Source organism: Mirounga leonina, unplaced genomic scaffold (genome assembly GCF_011800145.1).
Source record: "Mirounga leonina isolate KUSES-001 unplaced genomic scaffold, KU_Mleo_1.0 Mir_91, whole genome shotgun sequence".
In the NCBI taxonomy this organism is placed as follows: Eukaryota; Metazoa; Chordata; class Mammalia; order Carnivora; family Phocidae; genus Mirounga; species Mirounga leonina.
This window is the reverse complement of record NW_023270839.1, coordinates 18,472,985-18,492,180: the sequence shown is the minus strand read 5'-3', so window position 1 is coordinate 18,492,180 and position 19,196 is coordinate 18,472,985. Positions and strand designations below refer to the sequence as shown.

Sequence of the window (19,196 nt, the reverse complement as noted above, 5' to 3'; positions counted from 1 at the left end):
ACCGAATTACACAGTAGGTTTTATAAGCAACCACTGCATCTGCAAACAGCATACTCCCCAAACTCGTGACAGAAATCTGCACGAAATCATCTGCAGAGTGTGTTAAAACAAACTGCTAGGCCTTTCACCAGTGTTTCTGATTCAGGGGATCTAGGGTGAAACCCAAGAATTTGCATCTCTAACAGATTTTCAGGGGGTGCTGATGCCGCTATCCAAGCCCAAACACTTTGAGAACCACTGGCTTAGTGGAACCTTACCAAGTAAATTCTGTGACCTCACAGTGGGATACCTCCAGAGTTCAATAGAGCATGGGTCCTAGAGTGTTTACAAAATCACTGTAGTATCTTTATTTAGCACTATATTCTCAGAGACAACCAAGTCGCTAACTACTATCACTTCTTTTTTTCCAGAGCTTTATATTAAACATAGGCCTTAGCCTTTAAAATTAGTGTTTTGGAGGGGCGCCTCAGTGGCTCAGTTGGTTAAGTGCCTGTGTTCGGCTCAGGTCATGATCCCAGGGTCCTGGGATTGAGCCCTGCAGCTCTCTTGGGCTCCTTGCTCAGCAGGGAGTCTACTTCTCCCTCTCCCTCTGCCCCTCTTCCCGGCTTGTGTTCTCTCTCTCTAAATAAATAAATAAGATCTTTTTTTTAAAAAAAGAGCACTTCCCATATGTTATTACATACACCCACATCCTACCACCAATGAAGCACTCACCCCACTGCTCCTGATGTGAGAGAGCTAGAAAGACCTAGAAGCCTGGGCAGGGTGTCTGGGGTGTGGCTTGCCACTTTTTCCACACTCCTGCCTCAAAGCGGGGGGCACTTTCTCCCCTACCTTGGGATCCAGACAGCCCTTGGAGGGGTGCTCGCAAAGATCTTCCAGGAAGCTTGGGGACCTTGCTGCCCACATGCCCCACCCCTCCCTCCTTCAGCATCCTGGGGTCTGAGGTGGGAGTGGCCAGGCTGGCTTTAGGACCGGCAGTGTCTAGCAAGCAGTTGGACTCTGCTATAAGGGGCAGGCCGGCCAAGGTGACAAGGTCTGAGGCCACAGCCCTAGCTGTGGCAGGCTGAACAAGCCAGGGACTGCTCAGGCTGGCTGCTGCTGTGGCTTAGAGCAATGGGCGAGTACCTCAGTCAAGGAACCATCTGGCTAGAGGCATCTTCCTAGGCTCGGGAACAGCAGTTGAGACAGACTGGGTCCTAGTGGCCCCCCCAGAGGCCTGGAACCCTCAAGGCCAATGCTTCCAGGTCAGTGTTCCTGGTGAGTGGGCCCAGAAGCACAGTGCGGGCCTGAATTCAAGGTACCCCACCACGCAGCTTGGGAAGGAGGGACAGGCTCTGGGGTCTCAGCACCGCTGGGGGTGACACTACCTAGCTAGGTCGAGGAAAGGATGGGGGGCCTGCAGGACCGAATTCAGTGCAGCCCCCAGGTCATTCACTGGGAAGGACTCCCCAGGGGAGAAACTTGCAGAGGTATCAGCGGGCACCCCGAGGGGCTTCAGTGACTGGAGCCGGTCAGGGCTGGCTTCCGGGTGCTGGTGGGGTTAGGTGGGGCTAGGTGGGGTTAGGACCACGACCGCAAGGGGCAAGGGCCAGCTGTTGAGAGGTTATCTCTTTATCTCGTCCCCCATTAACCTCCTGCCACCTCTCCCAAACCCGCTGTCTTGTTGTCACCTTTCAGGAGCCATTCTCCACTCCAGCTTGGGGTCCCAGGCACATTTTCTGCCATCCTCACCCCGTCGCTGCTAGCTCCTAGCCCCCAAGATGTGAACGTCACCGGCCCATTTAGTGGCTTAGAGCCAGCTTCTCCCCTAATTCCCCCAGGTCAGCTCCAGGCTCTTCCTCCCTTCTCTGCACACCTTACCAGGCCAGGGCAGATGCTCTATGACCCTTTCCTCCCTCCCTGCTCCAAGGCACTGAAGGGCCTTGACTGTTCTCCTGTGGGGCCAGCAGCCGGCAAGGGCCCACATAAACACAGTGTAACAAGGCACACACCGGCAGCAGCGTGGTGGTGACAGTGGGGGCCTCTGAGCCTCTGAAAGGCATGCAGCTGTGTCAGGCTCCAGCCAACCAGCAAGTACCTGTAAGTGTGAAGCAGGGAGAGGTGGGTGGTGACCCGTGTGTCTGAGGTTCTAAAGTCAGGGGATCCAAGGCCTCGGGCACACTACGTTGTCGTAGGGTATTCCACAACCCTGTGTGACCCTAGCAACTTTGTCCCTTCTTCCAGCGGAACCAGGGAAGGTGGCAATGGTCGCCACTGAATTATCCAATACCTAGGAGCCTGTTCCCTGCAAATGGAGAGCCCTTAACCAGCGGTGGCGCCAAGCGGTGGCTTGAGCGCCCCCCCCCCCCATTAAGCCTCCTAAAATAAGTGTAAAATCGAATTTTCTGGTGTGCGGACCTAGTCTTCCCATCTTTCCTAAATCGACAGCCTCTTAAGTCCCTCAGATAACAAATTCTGGAGCGGCTTTTGTCACTAACCTCTGCCGCAGGCGGGCAGCCCGAGGACCGAAGAGCGAGGGCCAGCGACTCAGCGTCCTCTTCCTGCAGGATCTCAGCTTACGGAGCTGCGGGGGGCAAAGGTGCCAAGAACCACCTGTCGCGGGCGCACGGCGTCTTCGTCTCCGCGGTCTTCTCCCTTGGTCGCGGGGAGCCGCTTCACATCCTAGTGGGGCAGCAGGGGGAGGACGCCTGTCCCGGAGTAAGCGGAGGCGGCGGGAAGGGGCGGCTCGAGCTCCTCAGGGCTAGGGCCGAGCGGAGCGAGGGGCGCTCCTCCGGGACGAGACGGCGGCGCTGCGAGGGGAGCGATCCGGGCCCCGCCGGATCTGGCGCCCGCCGCCCGCAGGCGAGCCCGGAGAGCCAGCTCGTCTGCCTCGGAGAGTCTCGGGCCGCTGCGGAGGACGCGGCGACGGAGGGGGCCGCAGGGGTCTCGGGGTCGCGGGGCGGGCGGCGGCGGGGGCGCCACCTATGTCTTTCCGGCACGTGCTTGCCTCGGCGCGGTCGGCTCCCGCCCCCAGCAGTTCGCGTTGGGGTCCCAAACGTCTTGCTGCGGGCGCGCACACACAAGCTCTTCGTACGGGCCTTGGGGTCCCCAGTCCCTGGGCCCGGCCCGGCCCCTTACTCCAGTGCCTGGTGCCCGGTCCTCACTCGACGGCCGGACGGCACGCCGCTGGCCCCGGAGCTGCGCGCCGGCGAGCTGGAGCCACGGCGGGTGGCGGCCGGAGGAGGCGGGCGGGCCTACTGAGGCGGCGGGACCGAGGCCGGCTTCAGGCCGCCCCTGAGAAACTGGAGAACCGCTCGGCGGCGGCCGGGAGCCGCGGGAGAGGCGGCGCGGCAGGTGAGGGCGCGGGGCGGCGGGGAGAGGCGGGCGTGCTCCCCATCCCCGCTGACAGTCATCCGGCTGTCGCCCCGCAGGTGGGGAGGCGGCTGGACGTCGCGGGCCCCCTCTCCGCGGGCGGGCCGCTCCCTACGGGAGGGGGCGGAGGGCGGCCCGGGCTGCGCCGAGGCCTGAGCTACGCTCGGCTGGGCCGCAGCCGGCGGCGTCGGGGGCGGCGGCGGGGCCTGTACTGCGGGTGGAGGCGGAGCGGCTACTGGGGAAGGGGCACTCTCGAGGAGGGCAGCGCGGCAGCTCCCAGGGTGAAGTGGCGTTGGAACCTTACAACAGGCCCTCTGGAGGATAGATGGGGAAGGGGTTGAGCACCCCCTCCGGGCCCCAGAGCAAGTAGAGTAAGAGCTCTTAGAAAAGAGATTAAGTAGGGACACCTGGGTGGCTCAGTCGGTTAAGTGTCTGAATCGGTTTCAGCTCAGGTCCTGATCTAGGATCAGAAGACGGAGCACCGCCTAGGGTTCCACGCTCAGTGTGGAGTCTGCTTAAGATTCTCTCTCTCTCTCCTTTTGTCCCTCCCCCACGCGTGCGCAAGCTCTCTCTCTTGCTGTCTCTCATAAATCTGGGGCGCCTGGGTGGCTCAGTCTTTAAGCATCTGCCTTCAGCTCAGGTCATGATCACGGGATCCTGGGATCCAGCCCCGCATCGGGCTCCCTGCTCGGCGGGGAAGCCTGCTTCTCCCTCTCCTACTCCCCCTGCTTGTGTTCCCTCTCTCACTGTGTCTCTGTCAAATAAATAAATAAAATCTTAAAAAAAAAAAGAGATCAAGTAAGTTGCAAATCACACAAGCAGACAGAATTCCCTAGATTTTCTTTAAATCCAGGACCTTTTTTTGTTTGTTTGTTTGTTTTTAAGTCACAACAGGTCTCCTTGTTTTACAGCAGTCCCAGGAACTTAGAGCTGGCTGAGTTAGCAAACTGAGCAGAGAGGCAGAAAGGCCGGGATAATTTATTATCATTATTTTATATATATATTCTCAGAGAGAGAGAAAATCTTAAGCAGGCTCCACGCCCAGCGCAGAGTGTTTGGTGAGGCTCACCTACAGGCTCCACCTGGGTCTCCATCCCAGGACCCTGAGATCATGACCTGAGCCGAGATCAAGAGTCTGACACCCAACTGACTGAGCCAATCAGGGGCCCCAGGCAGGGATAATTTAAATTAGTAGTTCTCCAAGTGTGGTTTCTGAACCATAGCATTAGCACCACCTGAGAAGTTGTTAGAAATGCAAATTCCCAGCCCCTCTCCAACCTACTGAATCAGAAACTCTAGGGAAGTCTCCTAGCCATCTGTGTTTTGATCAATCCTCTGGGTGATTTTAATACACTCCAGAGTTTGGAAATCACTGGTGTAAAGAGACAGAGCCTTTGGGTCTGTCTGAGCTATCCTGTTCATAAGTACTTTATACACATCTTCTCCATTCTCACAAAAATGCAACATGTGGATTGGGCCTCTCCCATTTTATAGCTGAGGACATGAAGTCAGAGGATTTCAGGCAGACAAGGAGGTTGTCCCGGCCAGCCTGAGCCAGGCCTTCAGGCTCCAGCTGATGACTCCCACCCCACCCATATGGCTCCCGGCTCCCACTTATGAGCTGGCAGCACCTGTATTGTAATGCTAGTGTAGGGAGGGTGACTCTGGGATTTGCACTGGGAGAGAACAGCTTCCCCACTATTGATAAGCCAGCTTCCCATTTGTGTGCCCCTTCCTCCCCCCATTTTGTAGCCAAACCCTCTATCACTTTCAATTTCCAGGGGGTGATGCCTCAGAGAATGACATCCTCTGAGTTGACGGGGAAGATGAGGTATCCTTCATACACCCTAGTGGTGAGCCCTACCTGCAACCTCTGGCAGGTATTGGCCCCTACCCCCACCCCATCTCTCAGCCTGGCCTAGCCTTATTCCTCAATCCCTGAGCCCACTCCCATTTGAGCCACCAACTCTGTGCTGTGAACTATCTGGTTCTTGCATGGCACAGGAATACTCAAGAACTGGGCTGTCAGTTGTGATGTCGGTATGGGGCATTCTGGGGCACTTGTCACACGTCTCCTACTATGAATTCTCAGCTCAATCTGCGAGCTCAAGGATCCCAGAAGAGGAAGTATACAGGCTTGACAGAAGTCCTCCAGGCCCTCCCGCCCACCGCCAAATGCCTGGTACTGCTCATTGTTCCAAAGTCCAGGGCTAGAATTAACCACGTAGCTGGAAAAGTATGTCTGTCCCCCACCCTCACCCTGCGATATCCATTCTTTTACTCATAGTCATGGAGAGCCATGGAGAAGTGGAGATCCGACTGCACCTCAACTGTAGTCATTGCCTTTGGAAAGACTGCCAATGTCAGGCAGAGCTCTGGTTAGCCAAATGCCCCAGAGGGCATGGAGCCAGCTGCAGATAACATCACTTGCGTGGGTAAGTCCTGCCTTTGTCCAAGGTCTGGACTCCTGGGGCCATGGGCTGGGAGGAGCAGGAGGTACTGGGAAAGATGACTGGTGGTGTGCCAGGCACCATTCCGGGTGTTGGGCAGGAGATTGGATATGCATCAGTGTATGCTCTGCCTTCAAGGAGCATGTAGACTAGTGGTCTAGTATAGAAAGGGTGATCTATCTATCTACCTATTTATCTATCTAGATATGTATCTAGATTTATTTTTTTAAAGATTTTATCTATTTATTTGAGAGGGAGAGAACGCGTGAGAGAGAGCATGAGCAGGGGCAAGGGGCAAAGGGAGAGGGACAAGCAGACTCCCCGCTGAGTAGGGAGCCCGATGTGGGACTCTATCCCAGGACCCTGGGATCATGACCTGAGCCGAAGGCAGATGCTTAACCAGCTGAGCCACCCAGGCACCCAGATATGTATCTAGATTTAGATATAGATATCTATTAAAGTGACAATTGCCATGGGAGGCTTAAAGTGTTTTAGGGGTTCTCAGGAGGGAAAGGTTGCTTTTATCTAGGACAAGTATCAGGGAGAAGTTAGTACTTGGGCTGAGTCTTGAGGCATGGGTAAAATTTGAGGAGGGGGACAGAGAGGAGCTTCCCACTGGAGGTGTCTCTATGTCTCCCTAGATTTGCCCACTCACCAGGCCCCTCTGGTTCTGTTGGTGACTGTCGTGTGACCTCTACACTGAGTCTCCTTATGGTGTGTGGGGTCCTGATTCTGGGTAAGGAACATCCAGCAGGCATGGCTGATTCAAGGCTGCCCACCTCTTCACTGAGCTGTGTGTGGGGTCCCAGGGACAGACGTGGCTGATTTCAAGACCTCTGCTTCCAGCAGAGCAGTGATGGGCTCCTCTGGGATTCTAAGAGTAGAAGCAACTGTGGAGGCCCAGGGAAGACGTTTGCCTTAATGGGTATCTGGAGAGATGTCCTGGGCGGAGGGGTGGCAAAGCAGGGTGGGCCAGATGGGCACGTAGAGAGTTTGCCCTTCTTCCTCAGTGAACCATAAGAAGTGGCAGGGCCTGTGGGGGACAAGGCTGCCAGGCCCTGAGCTTGAGCTGAGCAATCTTCGAACCTCCACCATCAAGACAGCCCTCAACCCTTACTACTGCCAGGTGGGGTTTGGCTGGGCCTGGCACTGATCTCTGCCCCCAGGGCTTACAGAAGTTTCCCCAGCCAATGTCACCCTGCTTAAGTAAGTTCTCCCCCTCCGCTGAGAACCTATGCACTCTGAATTCCTCTCACTCCCATCCCGTGCCCTGCTGTGGTGAATTATGGTTCACAGAGAGCATCTGGCCCCAAGCCTCTGTGTGGAGGAGATAGAGGTCAGAGAAGTTCCAAAAGGCAGAGTAACTTGTCCAAGGTCAGCCGTCATCCCCAATTCTAGGATGGTGGGGACCCTATGATTCCTTTGGAGCAAGGGTTGCCTCTACCCAGGGTGTCTGCAAGGACGTAAGGAAAACCTCGTCACAGACTCCTGCCCCCACCCTGAGCCCATACCTCCTCTCTCTTCTGCCCTGATTCTGTGCCTGTCAACATCGCCTCTGTAGGGCTTGTACTTGGGGAGATGCTATGATGCAGGAAGACCTGAGTCCTCAGATAGGGCCGCCTGGGCATATAGGGGATGGCAAGGAGGTAAAAAGGAGGCACTAGACCCTCTAGGACCCTTCCCCAGGTCCAGCCACCCATTCCCTTCCAGCCTGTCTTCCTGCAGAGCCCTGGGCCATGGTGCCTTTGGAGAAGTCTATGAGGGACTGGTAAATGGCCTTCCTGGGGACCCCAGCCCCCTGCAGGTGGCTGTCAAAGTGAGAGGGGTGGAACTTCTGGAACAGTTGCTGGAGCTAGAGTCAACCCACTCTCCTGAAGTGTTTGGGGGAGCTCAGGAGCCCTCTCCCTCCCCAGACCCTGCCAGAACTGCTCTCCTCTGGATGAGCTGGATTTCCTCATGGAGGCACTCATCATCAGGTGCACCTGGGGCTAGGGGCAGGGGTGGAAGGTGAAAGCAGAATTGCCTGCCTGGATGGTTTCTCTTCACCCTGGGGCTGAGAGGTAGCAGGCCTAGGGATACAGAGCCTGTCTCCAGTTTTGTGGAACCTCGAGCTTGGTTTCCCTCCCTGCTGGCGACTGGGGTATGTGCACCTCCCACTAAGCGAGTTCAGCCATCAGAACATTGTGCACTGTGTGGGGCTCAGCCTCTGGACTGTCCCTCACCTAATTCTGCTCGAGTTGATGTCTGCAGAGGACATGAAGAGTTTCCTGAGGAACAGCCAGCCATGCTTGGTAAGACCCTTCTCCCAGCCCTCTGAGCCCATCTAAGGACCCTGTCCGGGGCACCTGGGTGGCTCAGTTGGTTAAACGTCTGCCCTGGGCTTGGGTCATGATCCCAGGATCCTGGGATGGAGCCCTGCATTGGGCTCCCTGCTCAGCAGTGAGTCCGCTTCTCCCTCTGCCCACCACCCCGCCCTCCCCTGCCTGTGCTCTCTTTCTCTCAAATAAATAAAATCTCTTAAAAAATAAAAGTAAAAACATAAAGACCCTGTCCATGTGTCCCAAAACAAGCATGGACTAATGTACCCTCTGCCCTACCCAGGGCCAGCCATCACTTCTGGCCATGCGGGACCTGCTCCAGCTGGCCCAAGACATAGCCCAGGGCTGCCACTACCTGGAGGAAAATCACTTCATCCACAGGTTGGGAGTGATCCTGGCTCGGAGGGGGTGGGGGAGCAGCCCAGCTCTCTCCCCAAGGAACAGCTCTTCGATAACTTTTATGGAAACGGATCAGGGCCAGAGCTTCTGAGTTCTGGTGGGGATTTTTTGCCTGCAGGGACATTGCTGCCAGGAACTGCCTGCTGAGCTGTACTGGGCCCAGCCGAGTGGCCAAGATTGGGGACTTTGGGATGGCCAGAGATATCTATAGGTGTGGGGTCTGGGGAGGTGGGGAGGCTACCGCTCCAGGGGAGTTTACCAGCACTCTGGTGGCGCTTGAGCAACTAACTCATCACGCCCCTCCTCCCTCCTATAGAGCCAGCTGTTACCGCCAGGGGGCCCGGCTCTGCTGCTGGTCAAGTGGATGCCCCCAGAGGCCTTCTTGGAGGGCATCTTCACATTCAAGACAGACTCCTGGTGATAACACACATACCCCCCCCCCCCCGCCTTGGGCCACCTCATGTGAGGCAAAAGGGAGGCCGTGCCTGATAAGCTTCATTCAGTTTCCCCCACCCGTGATGCAGGTCTTTTGGGGTGCTGCTCTGGGAGATCTTCTCATTAGGATACATGCCCTACCCTGGGGGCACCAACCAGGACGTGCTGTACTTCGTCGTGGAGGGAGATGGATGGGTCCTCCCAGGGGCTGTCCAGGGCCTGTGTGAGTATGGAGTGTTGTCCAGGGAAGAAGGTCCTTCACAGCTATGGGTGGGACGAACTCCTGCCTCTCCCCAGGTACCATATCATGACCCAGTGTTGGCAGCATCCGCCTGAACTCTGCCCCAGTTTTGCTGCCATCTTGGAACATCTTCGATACTGAATTCAGGTGTGCCCCCTCTCTTGCCTTGACCATCTTGATCTTGAGGGTCAGGAGGGCAGCCGTGGAACAATGCTGTGGCTCTCCTGCCCCCCGCATTACAGGACGCTGATGTGAATTCACCCCTGCCAATGGAGCTGGGGCCCACCCTAGAGCAGGAAGGGACTTCTGGGCTGGGGAGCAGGTCTTTGGAGGGCCTAAGATCCCCAGAGGCCCAGGAACTGAATCTGGAGAGCTTAAAGAGCTGGGGAGGGAGCATGGTTGGCCCGTGGCTGCCCTCTAGCCTCAAGACCCCCAAATCCAAGTACTTCCAACCTCAGGGGGGATTCCAAAGGCATCCAAAGGAATCCCCCCTACGGCTCTTGGGCCTCAAGGGGCACTGAAGGTGAGGACTCAGGCAATGACAGTCGCAGTGGTTCCTCCCTGCACTCCTCCCCAGGCTTCTAGGGAGCTTGTTATTCCAGGAGCCTCTGTCCCCTGCAGTCTGTGCTGCATGTCTGCGCCTGTCTCAGGGCTGGCCTGGCACCACTGGACCCTCCATCCTGGAAACCAGCTCAGGCTTTCTGGTGAAGAGCCTGGCCTCTCCCAGCCTTTTGTCTTTGGGACGAGAGGTTGAAATTGCCTCCTGCAGGAAGCCTTCTCTGGATTACCCTTCCCCCATGAGTGTCCTTCATCTGGGCAGTCCCCAGTCCTACAGATGCCTCTAATAAAGAGCTCTTCTCATACCCTCCAGTGATCTGAGTGGACATGAGGGATGCCAGGGAAGTGAGAAAGGGACCAGAGGAGGGAGGGGACGAGGCCTGAGTCACCAAAGCTGGTGTTTTTGAGTTTTATTGGGAAAGGCTGTCCATTGTAGTGTGGGAAGTTAGACCAATAGATCTAGTGCCTGCAAAATAAAATTCATTATCTGGCCTCTCGAGAGAGATATGCAGCCCCCTCAGAAGAGCTGGGCTGAGGAAGGAGCCCATTGTCCCAGCCACCCCTCCCCCACCCCCTTCTGTTAATTAGTGCCATCGGTTCTGGGAACTCTGGGTCTTGTATGGGGGACAGCCCCCAGCGCGTGCAGTGCGTCCCATAGTGGTTGGCACCTGGCCCTGCAGAACCGTGTGAACCGCCCCGCAGCGCGGGGTTTCAGTCTCTCTCCGGCATGCATGGCGGGGACGCAGCCGCAGATCCATCTGTTAGAACAGGGGCCCAGCCTCATCTCTCTGCCAGGCTGGCCAGGATGCTAATGAGATTGTCCAGCCCCAGCAAATAGCCGTCCTCGCGGTTGCCCTCCTCCCAGGGCCGCCGGTGGTCCAGGGTCTGGCCGTCGGGGAGGGGCGTGGTCTTGCCGAAGTCGATGAGCCACACACCCGCGCGATGGCAGTGATCGTGCACGAAGAGTAGCGAGCTGCCAATCACCTGCCGAGCCCCACACGGTCAGGCCGCAGCCCTTTCCTGGAGAAGCCCCCCATCCTATTCCTGCTGTAGCCCTCACAGACCACAGTCCTGGCACGTGAGCCTACCCCCTCTTACCTCGTGCCTCCTAAAGAACTCAGAGACCTCCAGCGTGTCCCGGATCTGCTGCAGGCGGTTCAGATACCTCCTCTGGAGAGGGCAGGATAGGATAGGAGGGCAGATTAACCAAATACTAATTGAGCCTCTGCTAATATCAGAGGCCATGATGCATGCTTGGCTTGGCAGATACCGTGGGGAGGAAGACACAGGCCCCCAGGTGCCTACATGCTACGATGGGGGTCACAGGCGAGGGCACCAGGCCGGACGACCTAGGGGCATCCCTCGGTTTCAGGTTCCCCAACCCCTCAGGGTTCTAGGATCCGGCGCTCACCAGCACTTCCGCATCCCCTTGCACAAACTCCTTGAAGACGCGAATCACCTGCTCCCGGCTTCGCGTGGTCTTAAAGTCGGTGCTGCAGGAGCCGTCAGCTTTCTGAAGGAAGTGGGACAGGAAGTGTCAGGGTCGCCGTGTCTCTCCACTGCTCGAGGGGAGAGGATCAGGCTAGAGTAGCGGTGCCTTCCAGGACGTTGGCTGCCAGGGACGGCGGGAAGGCCGCCGGAGGGTGCCTCGTGGTGGGGGTCAACAAGGAAGGCAGACACCGCGCAGTGGGGTTAGGGCAGAGGGAGGGCCAGGGCGCTGCAAAGCTTAGCGGGCCTGGCCCACCTTGATGCCTTCGATGCGGAAGCCGAGCGTGGTGCTGGAGCTGATGCCTTCTCGCCACTGCATGTAGCGCGGCTTGGTGACGGCGCGCTGCGCGTGCTCCTCCTCGGTAGGCGCCGCAGGGTCTACCGCCAGCATCTTCTTGTACATGTCCTTCCGCAGCTTGGGCCGCTCGCGGGCTTTGGTCAGCTCCTCCTCCAGGTAAGTCCTGCGGACGCGCAGGCAGCGGTGGGGGCGTAAGAGAGCGCACGCCCGGACCCGGTCGCGCGCGGCTTTAGGCACCCGGGAGAGCGCTCATCCCCGCCCTGTGCCCCCGCCCGGACGGGCAGGGCACGTGTACCTGACGCCCATCTTGCAGTCTAGGACGCAGGGCCCATCGAAGCCGTCGAGCAGGTCCTGCAACTGCAAGTAGCTCTCGCCATCGCGCTCCACCACGCCGTGGAAGGCGGGCACGCAGCCGCGCAGCGCGTCCGCCATGAGCCGCGCCAGGCAGTAGCGCTCCGGCTCCGAGCTGCGCTTCAGGATCAGCCCGCTGGTGCCAGCCGCCTTGAAACTCCCTGCGGACTGGCACCAGTTAGCGCTGCCTGGTCCCTTCCTTCCCCGAGCACCCGCCCACCCCAGCGGCGCCTGCCCTGTGCTCACCCGTGTGCCCAGCCAACTGCACCCAGGCGTAGCGCTTCTTGAAAGGGCTCATGACGGGCAGATTCACCATGGTCCGGATCTTCTGCCAGTGGCTTTTCTGAAAGCGACAGGTCCCGGGCGCGCACGTTGGCGTCTCGGCAATGCATAAGCCCTCCCTCCTTTGGCATAGGGTCTCCTCCGGCCCCAGCCCACCGCAAGCAGCTAGGGCCCCGCGATTCGTTCACTCACTAACTCACTCAAGGAAAGTTTATTGTGAGCCTGTGTGGAGGACACTGAGACAGGTACAGCGTGATGACAGATATCCAGCTTCTCCATCGTGCTGAAAAGAGCCCTGGACTTAGTGTCAGAAGGCTCAGGTTTGCACCCCAGTTCTGCTGCTCCAGCTGTGTGGGTAGGTTACTAAAGTGTTCCGTCAAGGATTTAGAACTTTCCTGAGCATGAGAATCACCTGATGGTCACCCATGTTAAAAAAAAATGCAGACAGGGGGCTCCTGGGTGGCTCAGTTGTTAGGCATCTGCCTTTGGCTCAGATAATGACCCCAGGGTCCTGGGATCGAGCCCCACATCAGGCTCCCTGCTCCGCGGGAAGCCTGCTTCTCCCTCTCCCACTCCCCCTGCTTGTGTTCCCTCTCTCGCTGTGTCTCTCTCTGTCAAATAAATAAATAAAATCTTTTAAAAAAAAATGTACTCAGGTCTGCCTCAAGGAAATTCTGAGTAGGTCTGGGTGGAATAAAAAATTTGCATTTCTAACAATGCCTCAGGAGATTCCAGGGGCCTGAGAAACAAGCCTCTGTCAGTTTCTTCATCTGTAAAATGGGGAAATAATCGTTCTCACTGGGTTGTTATGAGTAGTAAATGAGGTTTGAGTGTGACAGGCTCCAGCCCCTGTGCCTACCCCCCCACCCTGGGACCCCATTCCTTGGCACGAAGCAGAAGCTGGACAAATCTGGATTATTGTTTCATTCACTTTGGACCATTGGTTACTCTCATTTAGGGAGACAAACATGGAAACAAACCTTTGCAAAGGCCCAGGGCTGAGAGGCTAGCCTGGCAGGGCCTGGGAAAAGAACGACTTGGGCCTCCCCAAGACCCCCTTGCTATTCCTGGATGCCATATCACTCCTCGCCAGTTGGCTAGGGCCAGGCTACCCTTGGTCTTCTTACTCTAGACCCAGAAACCTGAGCTTTGAAAATGGGATGCAGGGTGCCTGGGTGGCTCAGATGGTTAAGCGTCTGCCTTCGGCTCAGGTCATGATCCCAAGGTCCTGGGATTGAGTCCCGCATCGGGCTCCCTGCTCCTTGGGAGCCTGCTTCTCCCTCTGCCTCTCTCTCTCTCTGTCTCTTATGAATAAATAAATAAACTCTTAAAAAAAAAAAAAAGGAAAATGGGATGCAGAGGGGCACCTGAGTGGCTCAGTCGTTAAGCGTCTGCCTTCGGCTCAGGTCGTGGTTCCAGGGTCCTGGGATCGAGCCCCCCATCGGGCTCCCTGCTCAGTGGGAGGCCTGCTTCTCCCTCTCCCACCCCACCCCCCGCTTGTGTTCCCTCTCTCACCGTGTCTCTCTCTGTCAAATAAATAAAATCTTAAAAAAAAAAACAAAAGAAAATGGGATGCAGAGCTGAGAGCCTGTCATCTCAGATGAAACTGGGAGGGAAATGTAGATCTTGGTGTACCTCTTGCTTCACAAACATTCCTTCTGGCCTCCACCCAATCCTGAGAGCATCTCATACTCTGGACCTTTCCTTTTCCCACCCAAAACTCATCAGTCCTGTGCCAACTTCTGAAGTACACAGGTTTGCTCATCCAAGCTGTGTATCTGCTGCCTCCTCCCAAGCGTGCTTGCCTATGAGGAGTTACGTATGCGTTGCAGGAGTTCCAGGGCTAGAACTCAACTTAGAAATCCAGCCTCCCTGATCAGAGGAAGTTGTATGAGAGACAGGGAGAATTGGCACAGTGGCCTCAGCAGGGAAAGGCTGCTGACCAGAAAGCCCTTTCCCATGGGGAGGAGATGGGGGTTAGTGACAGAGCACTGGAATCAGGTGGCTCTATCACTTTTTAGCTGAGTGAACCCAAGTGAGAATTTCATCTGTGTGAGCCTATTTCCTCTGGGAGGGTATAGCTGCTGCCATAACACGAGCCACCCTTTACTGACCGCCTACAGCCTGCCAGGCGCTTCTCATCTCCCATCAGAAAGCACTGCTCCTGTTTCCCTACTGAAGTTCCTACATGGCACACTAGGGTGTGATCACATGTCCAACCCCCAGGGATCTGGGGGTGTAGCCAGAAGCAGCCCACTAGAAGCATGACATCTCTTTCAAAACTCCTTTTTACTCTTTAAATATGTACAAGGTTTGCATTCTGCTGCATAATAAATCCAAGTTTTATTATAAAACTCTCCCACCTCCAAATCCTCAAGTAAAATTCCAGGAAGATGTATGTGCCATGTACATTCAGTGGCACCATCTTATACCCTCTTCTCCCACTCATGGTTTTCAAATCATGCACATGCACATCAAGTGCATGAGGGGGTAGCATTATTGCCATTTTACAGAAGGAAGTCAAGGCTTAGAGGAGTTCATATCCCCTCACTCCCTGCCTCCAGCATCCCAGTCCCTGGCTAAAGTTCTCTACCAGCCCAACCTCCTCCCCATGTTCCAGTCACCCCAGCAGTTTCCAAAATCCATGCTACCACCCCAACTCCCTTTGGGGGTCAAATGGGACCCTGCATGAGAAAGAGCTTTGTAGGGGGCGCCTGGGTGGGTGAGTCGGATAAGTGTCTGACTCCTGATTCCAGCTCAGGTCATGATCTCAGGTAAAATGGGGTCATCACCTACTCTCCTCTCTCCAATTCTGTGAGGATCATATCAACCAAGAGCAACAGCAACTAGGGCTGGTTCCGGCCCCCGCAGGTTACAAAGGGCTTTCATCTGAGCCCTCCCAGCCACCCCCTGAGGTTGGTAGGACAGGGTTTCTCTCCCCTGCCAGCGATGGATACAGGTCAAACGTGGAAGGAGTTTATGCAAGTATCAATGAACTCACCAGCATCCATCTTAGGGAGCTACCTCCTCCAGGGAACATGATGCAGATAAAAATGCATGTATCTAAAAAGGCTCTTGAAGAGTCATTCTTCAGTGGGTGGGTGGGGATTTTGGCATATGAACAACAGCAGGGAAGATATTTTTGAGCAGGTAAGGCTTTTATTGTATGGATATCAGAAAGCAGATTTATTATGTTACAGAGTGAAATCTAGCTGGAAAGAGGGCCAAAGCCCCAACCTCTGGCCCAGCCTACTCCCCCACAGAAGTCTGGGAAACCAACTCACAGCCAAAGGCTACCTGGGCATCTTGGGGCAAAAACCCAGGAGAGCTGACTATGTGAAAGAGTCTTTGAGGAAGTCACAGGGGCCCCTTCTGATCCTCACCCCTGGGGCTGCACAGGGGAGACATCTCTCTCTCTCTGGGAAGGGCACGGCTGGACACTAGCCTCAGATGCTCCTTTGTCCAAGCTCCATTTGGAAGGCCTGAGAACTCCTTAAATCACACCAGATACTCAGTGTATCTTCTGCCAGAATGGACCCTCGTCTTTGCTACTCATCCCTATACCTCCTGACTCCCACTCCTTACCTCTAACCACTCAGTCTCTGGCCGAAGCTCTCTGCCAGCCCAACCTCCTCCTCATGTTCCCATTGCCCTATCAAACCAGCACTCCCTGTGGTGGTGGTGGTGGTGAGAGCAATCAGTTTAAATTTATAAAATGATTTGCACTGAGGTATAAGTGACCCACGACTTCACCCTCTCAGGGGCATTTGCTTTTTAAAAAGGAAGTCTGTTAACCTAAATTCTGCTCTATAATTAGTGACAAGTGAAGTGTGGGAGTTCTGGGTCCAGGACAGGATGGCATCGAGGTCTCCTTACCTATCCTGGAGCACTGAAAGAAGAGAACCAAGTGAACAGGAGGCAAACACCCATCTCTTCTGCTACAGCAACACCCCAAAATTGTTTTAAGAGGCAGGCAAAGCCTAAGAATACAGTCATGCCAACTGCTCTTGGGGATAGGCCCCCAACCCCTCTCCTGATCTGTCTGGGTTTCCCTGCCCACGACTTTCTCCTCTACCAGAAGAGGGGCCCCAGGAGGCAGGCAGGTTGCCCAGTCCAACTACTCTGGGGGGAGCCCAGCTCCAGGCTCTGGGCAGGACGTGCGGTGTTCCCAGGAGACGGAGCCTCTCTGTCTTGAGTGAACCCAAGACACACTCAAGACACCATGTGCCCTGTGTGAGTATGTTCCAGGCAGAGGCAAGGTAGAGCCTTCCGGGCCGCCTCTTGCTCCGAGCTAGTCCGTTATGTACCCAGGCCCGCGGGTAAGGGGCTGGCCAGCCGGCAGCTCCCGAGGGCTGCTGCAGGACCCTTCTCCCAGGCGCATCCTTCGCGGCCCGCCGATGGCCTCCGCTTCCTGACTGGGAGAGCCCTAAAGGCAGCCTGGGCCGGCGCTCTGTGCCGCTCCCGGACCGGCCTCAAGGCAAAGTCCGCGCCGGGCCCTTCCACGCGGACGCAGGCAGCCTCTGTCAACAGCTACTGGCTTATCTGCCACCGCCGTGCCTGTTTGCCTTCGGGGAGGCCCCGGCGGGCTGGGGGTTGGGAAGGCCTGGGAGCCGCAGCCTTGGAGCTGGAAAGGCCCTCAGCGGCCATCTGCTCCAGCTCCTGGCCGCGCCGGAAGACCGCGAACCTTGGGGAGGGAGAGACTGGCCGAAGACGCCCGGGGCACAGCTGCGACCGGTCTCCAGAGTCTTGACCCCAGCCCGGCTGCCTACGTTGCAGGCAGGCTTGGGTCGCGGGACCTCCTCAGACTGGGGGCGAAAGAGGGAAGCGGGGGGCTGCGCTCCTGGCGTACTTTCTTCTGCACCCGCTTCTGGGCTTGGCAGAGATCTGACCAGGGCAGCGGTGCACCCAGAACTCCCGCTCCGCATTTCGGAGGAGGTGGAAAAGAAGGAGTCCTCTCACTGTCCCACATTCCACCGCCCTGGAAATCCCTCGGTGGCACCCGCATCCCTGTCGGAGCCAGGGTTGTACTAGGAATGATCACGGATCACGGGTATCCTTATCTCCGGAGGAGAGAGGGACTCCCCGCACCCTACACTTGAGGGCGGCGGCGGCGTGTGTGTGTGTTCGTTCCTGCTCTAGGAGCCCTTTTTCCCTCGTGTCCCTTACAAATCACGCTGCCCTCTGGGTAATGTAAGTCTCAGCGGGTAACTGATCACAGCAAGTCGTTACAGGGTCTCCTCCGCCTCGTCCAATCCGAACGAGCTTCGAAGCCCGGGTTCAGCAGGCGGAGGCCGCGCCTCAGGGCTCCCCCCACCGCGCCCAGGCCACCCCGGCGCGCGTCCGCAACTCTCACCGCCCTTCTGGGCGGGCCCGGAGCCACCAGAGCCTGCGGGGCGCCCTTCGTCTCTCCCTCCGCTCCAGGGACACTTGCATAACGTGGATCTAGAACAACTCCTTCGCGTTGACCGCGGGCAATTATTTAAAATATTTGGCCTTGGTTAAAAAGAGGGGACAAGATGGCTATCCCAGGGGCTGCACACCCCTAAGGGGCAGGCACTGGGAATGACTTCGCTGCACCCTGACCCGGGTTATCCGAGGGTCAAACCTGGCGCCGGAACAGCCAGGTTACCAGAGGCGGCGGTTAGCAGGAGGATTCCCCCCCCTTTCAGCCTCAGTTTACCTTCTCCCGGCTTTGATTAGGAGCAGTAAACCGAGGCAGGGCTGCGTTCCACTCCCTGCCCGAGCCCCCAGCCCCGAGGCCCTCCCTTCTCCGCGTCCACGCCTCGTGCGGGCGCGGGGAGCAGACGGCGGCAGCTCCCGAGCAGAGCCTGGAGCGCCGCTCCACTCCCACTCAGGAGAGGGAAACCGTGGCAACGGCGGGGGTGGGGCCGCCGCGCGGGAGAGGGGGCGGGGAGAGAGGGAGACTCGTTCGCCCCTCTCTCTCTCCGAGAGTTCGCGGGGCAAGTCCAAGCCCCTCCGATCCCTCCGGCCCCACTTCCCGGCCCGCAAGTCACGATCTCCACCCCCGCCCCACCCGGTGCCCACGGCCGGTCGCAGACTCCTCCTTCCTCTCCTTCTTAGACGCCCTAGGGCCCGGGCCGCGACCCGCCGGTGGAAGCCCGGAGAAAACTGCCAAGGCGGGAGGTCGGCCCGGCGCCTCCCTGCGACCCCGGTGCCCCAGCTAGGCGGTGAGGGCCAGACCCTGGGCGGAGGGAGCCGAGCGCCGAAGTCAGCCCCGCGCCAGCTCAGAGCTGGGTCCGCCGCGCGCAGCCCCCGCGCCCCGCGCTGGCCCCGCCCCCGCGGCCCATACCTGACCCACGTCCTCGCTGGCTTCCAGCTGCACGTTGCCGCGGCTCCGGCTCTCGCTGTCGCTCAGCAGATCGTCCTCCGAGTCCTCGGGCAGCGACGAGGAGCCAGTGGAGGAGAGCGACGAGGTGGAGAGGCGGCGCGGCTGCTGCAGGTGTGAGGAGCCCACGGCCGGGAGCCAGCCACCCTCCGGCTCCGGCGGCCCCGGGCTGGCCGGGGGTACGTCCGGTTCCTCGGCTGTCACAGTCAGCTGCGGGATCACCGGGGCAGGGGGAGCCCGCGGAAGCCCGTTGGGGACCTGTCCCCCACGCCTCTTGGCCCCGCGGGCCCGGGGCTCCCCTGCGGCGGCGGCGGCGGCGACCGCCGCGCAGCGCGCCTCGAAGAGCAGGCGCAGCTCCCCGACACTCCGGCGCGGGGCCCGCTCCAGCCCCGGGCTGCAGGGCCGCGCGCCTCCCGGCCGCGCCATGCTCGTCGGGCCCCCGGGCAGGGTCATCTCCCCGCACGCGAGCCGCAGCGGAGCCCACCAGCCCGCGCCGCCGCGAGGACTGGAGACGCTCGGCGCCCCCGGCGCGAGACTGCCCCGAGGCGGAGCCTGCGCGGCCTGCCCGCCTGGGCCCCGCCTCGGCCGCGCCCCCCGCCCACTCCTTTCACTTTCAGAGAAAGCGCGGGCCTCCAAGGGCCCTTGCCCGGCCGGGAAGCTCCTTGTTGCTCCTCCA

General features: G+C 58.0%; 2 protein-coding genes across 2 annotated transcripts; one reads left to right on the top strand and one right to left on the bottom strand.

The window, feature by feature from the left end:
- The first annotated feature begins 202 nt into the window (after positions 1-202).
- LTK (leukocyte receptor tyrosine kinase) lies at positions 203-9,718 on the top strand. Its single transcript, XM_034994600.1, is given in 26 exon segments — positions 203-260; positions 1,681-1,734; positions 1,737-1,823; positions 1,913-2,086; positions 2,492-2,700; positions 2,845-2,936; positions 2,938-2,977; positions 3,181-3,238; positions 3,241-3,336; positions 5,136-5,234; positions 5,642-5,744; positions 5,746-5,789; positions 6,446-6,490; positions 6,493-6,540; positions 6,815-7,010; positions 7,530-7,620; positions 7,718-7,728; positions 7,730-7,780; positions 7,966-8,095; positions 8,406-8,503; positions 8,640-8,739; positions 8,844-8,938; positions 9,046-9,131; positions 9,134-9,179; positions 9,254-9,344; positions 9,440-9,718. Coding segments are annotated over 26 exon segments (2,481 nt in total).
- A 432-nt stretch (positions 9,719-10,150) lies between these two features.
- On the bottom strand, positions 10,151-18,973 carry ITPKA (inositol-trisphosphate 3-kinase A). Its single transcript, XM_034994027.1, has 7 exons — positions 18,485-18,973; positions 12,139-12,235; positions 11,837-12,053; positions 11,500-11,704; positions 11,167-11,268; positions 10,854-10,925; positions 10,151-10,739 (listed from the first exon to the last, which is right to left on the bottom strand). Exons 1-7 carry the CDS (start codon positions 18,971-18,973, stop codon positions 10,536-10,538), a joined length of 1,386 nt encoding a protein of 461 aa, XP_034849918.1. The 3' UTR covers positions 10,151-10,535.
- Positions 18,974-19,196: the final 223 nt, after the last annotated feature.

What these genes read in the sequence shown, in the direction of transcription:
- ITPKA (XM_034994027.1), bottom strand. Translation starts at nt 18,973, where the DNA reads ATGACCCTGCCCGGGGGCCCGACGAGCATGGCGCGGCCGGGAGGCGCG. An exon ending in GCAGTTGGCTGGGCACACGG is followed by an intron (nt 12,054 to 12,138) that starts GTGAGCACAGGG and finishes GCCAGTCCGCAG; the next exon opens with GGAGTTTCAAGGCGGCTGGC. An exon ending in GACTGCAAGATGGGCGTCAG is followed by an intron (nt 11,705 to 11,836) that starts GTACACGTGCCC and finishes GCGCGTCCGCAG; the next exon opens with GACTTACCTGGAGGAGGAGC.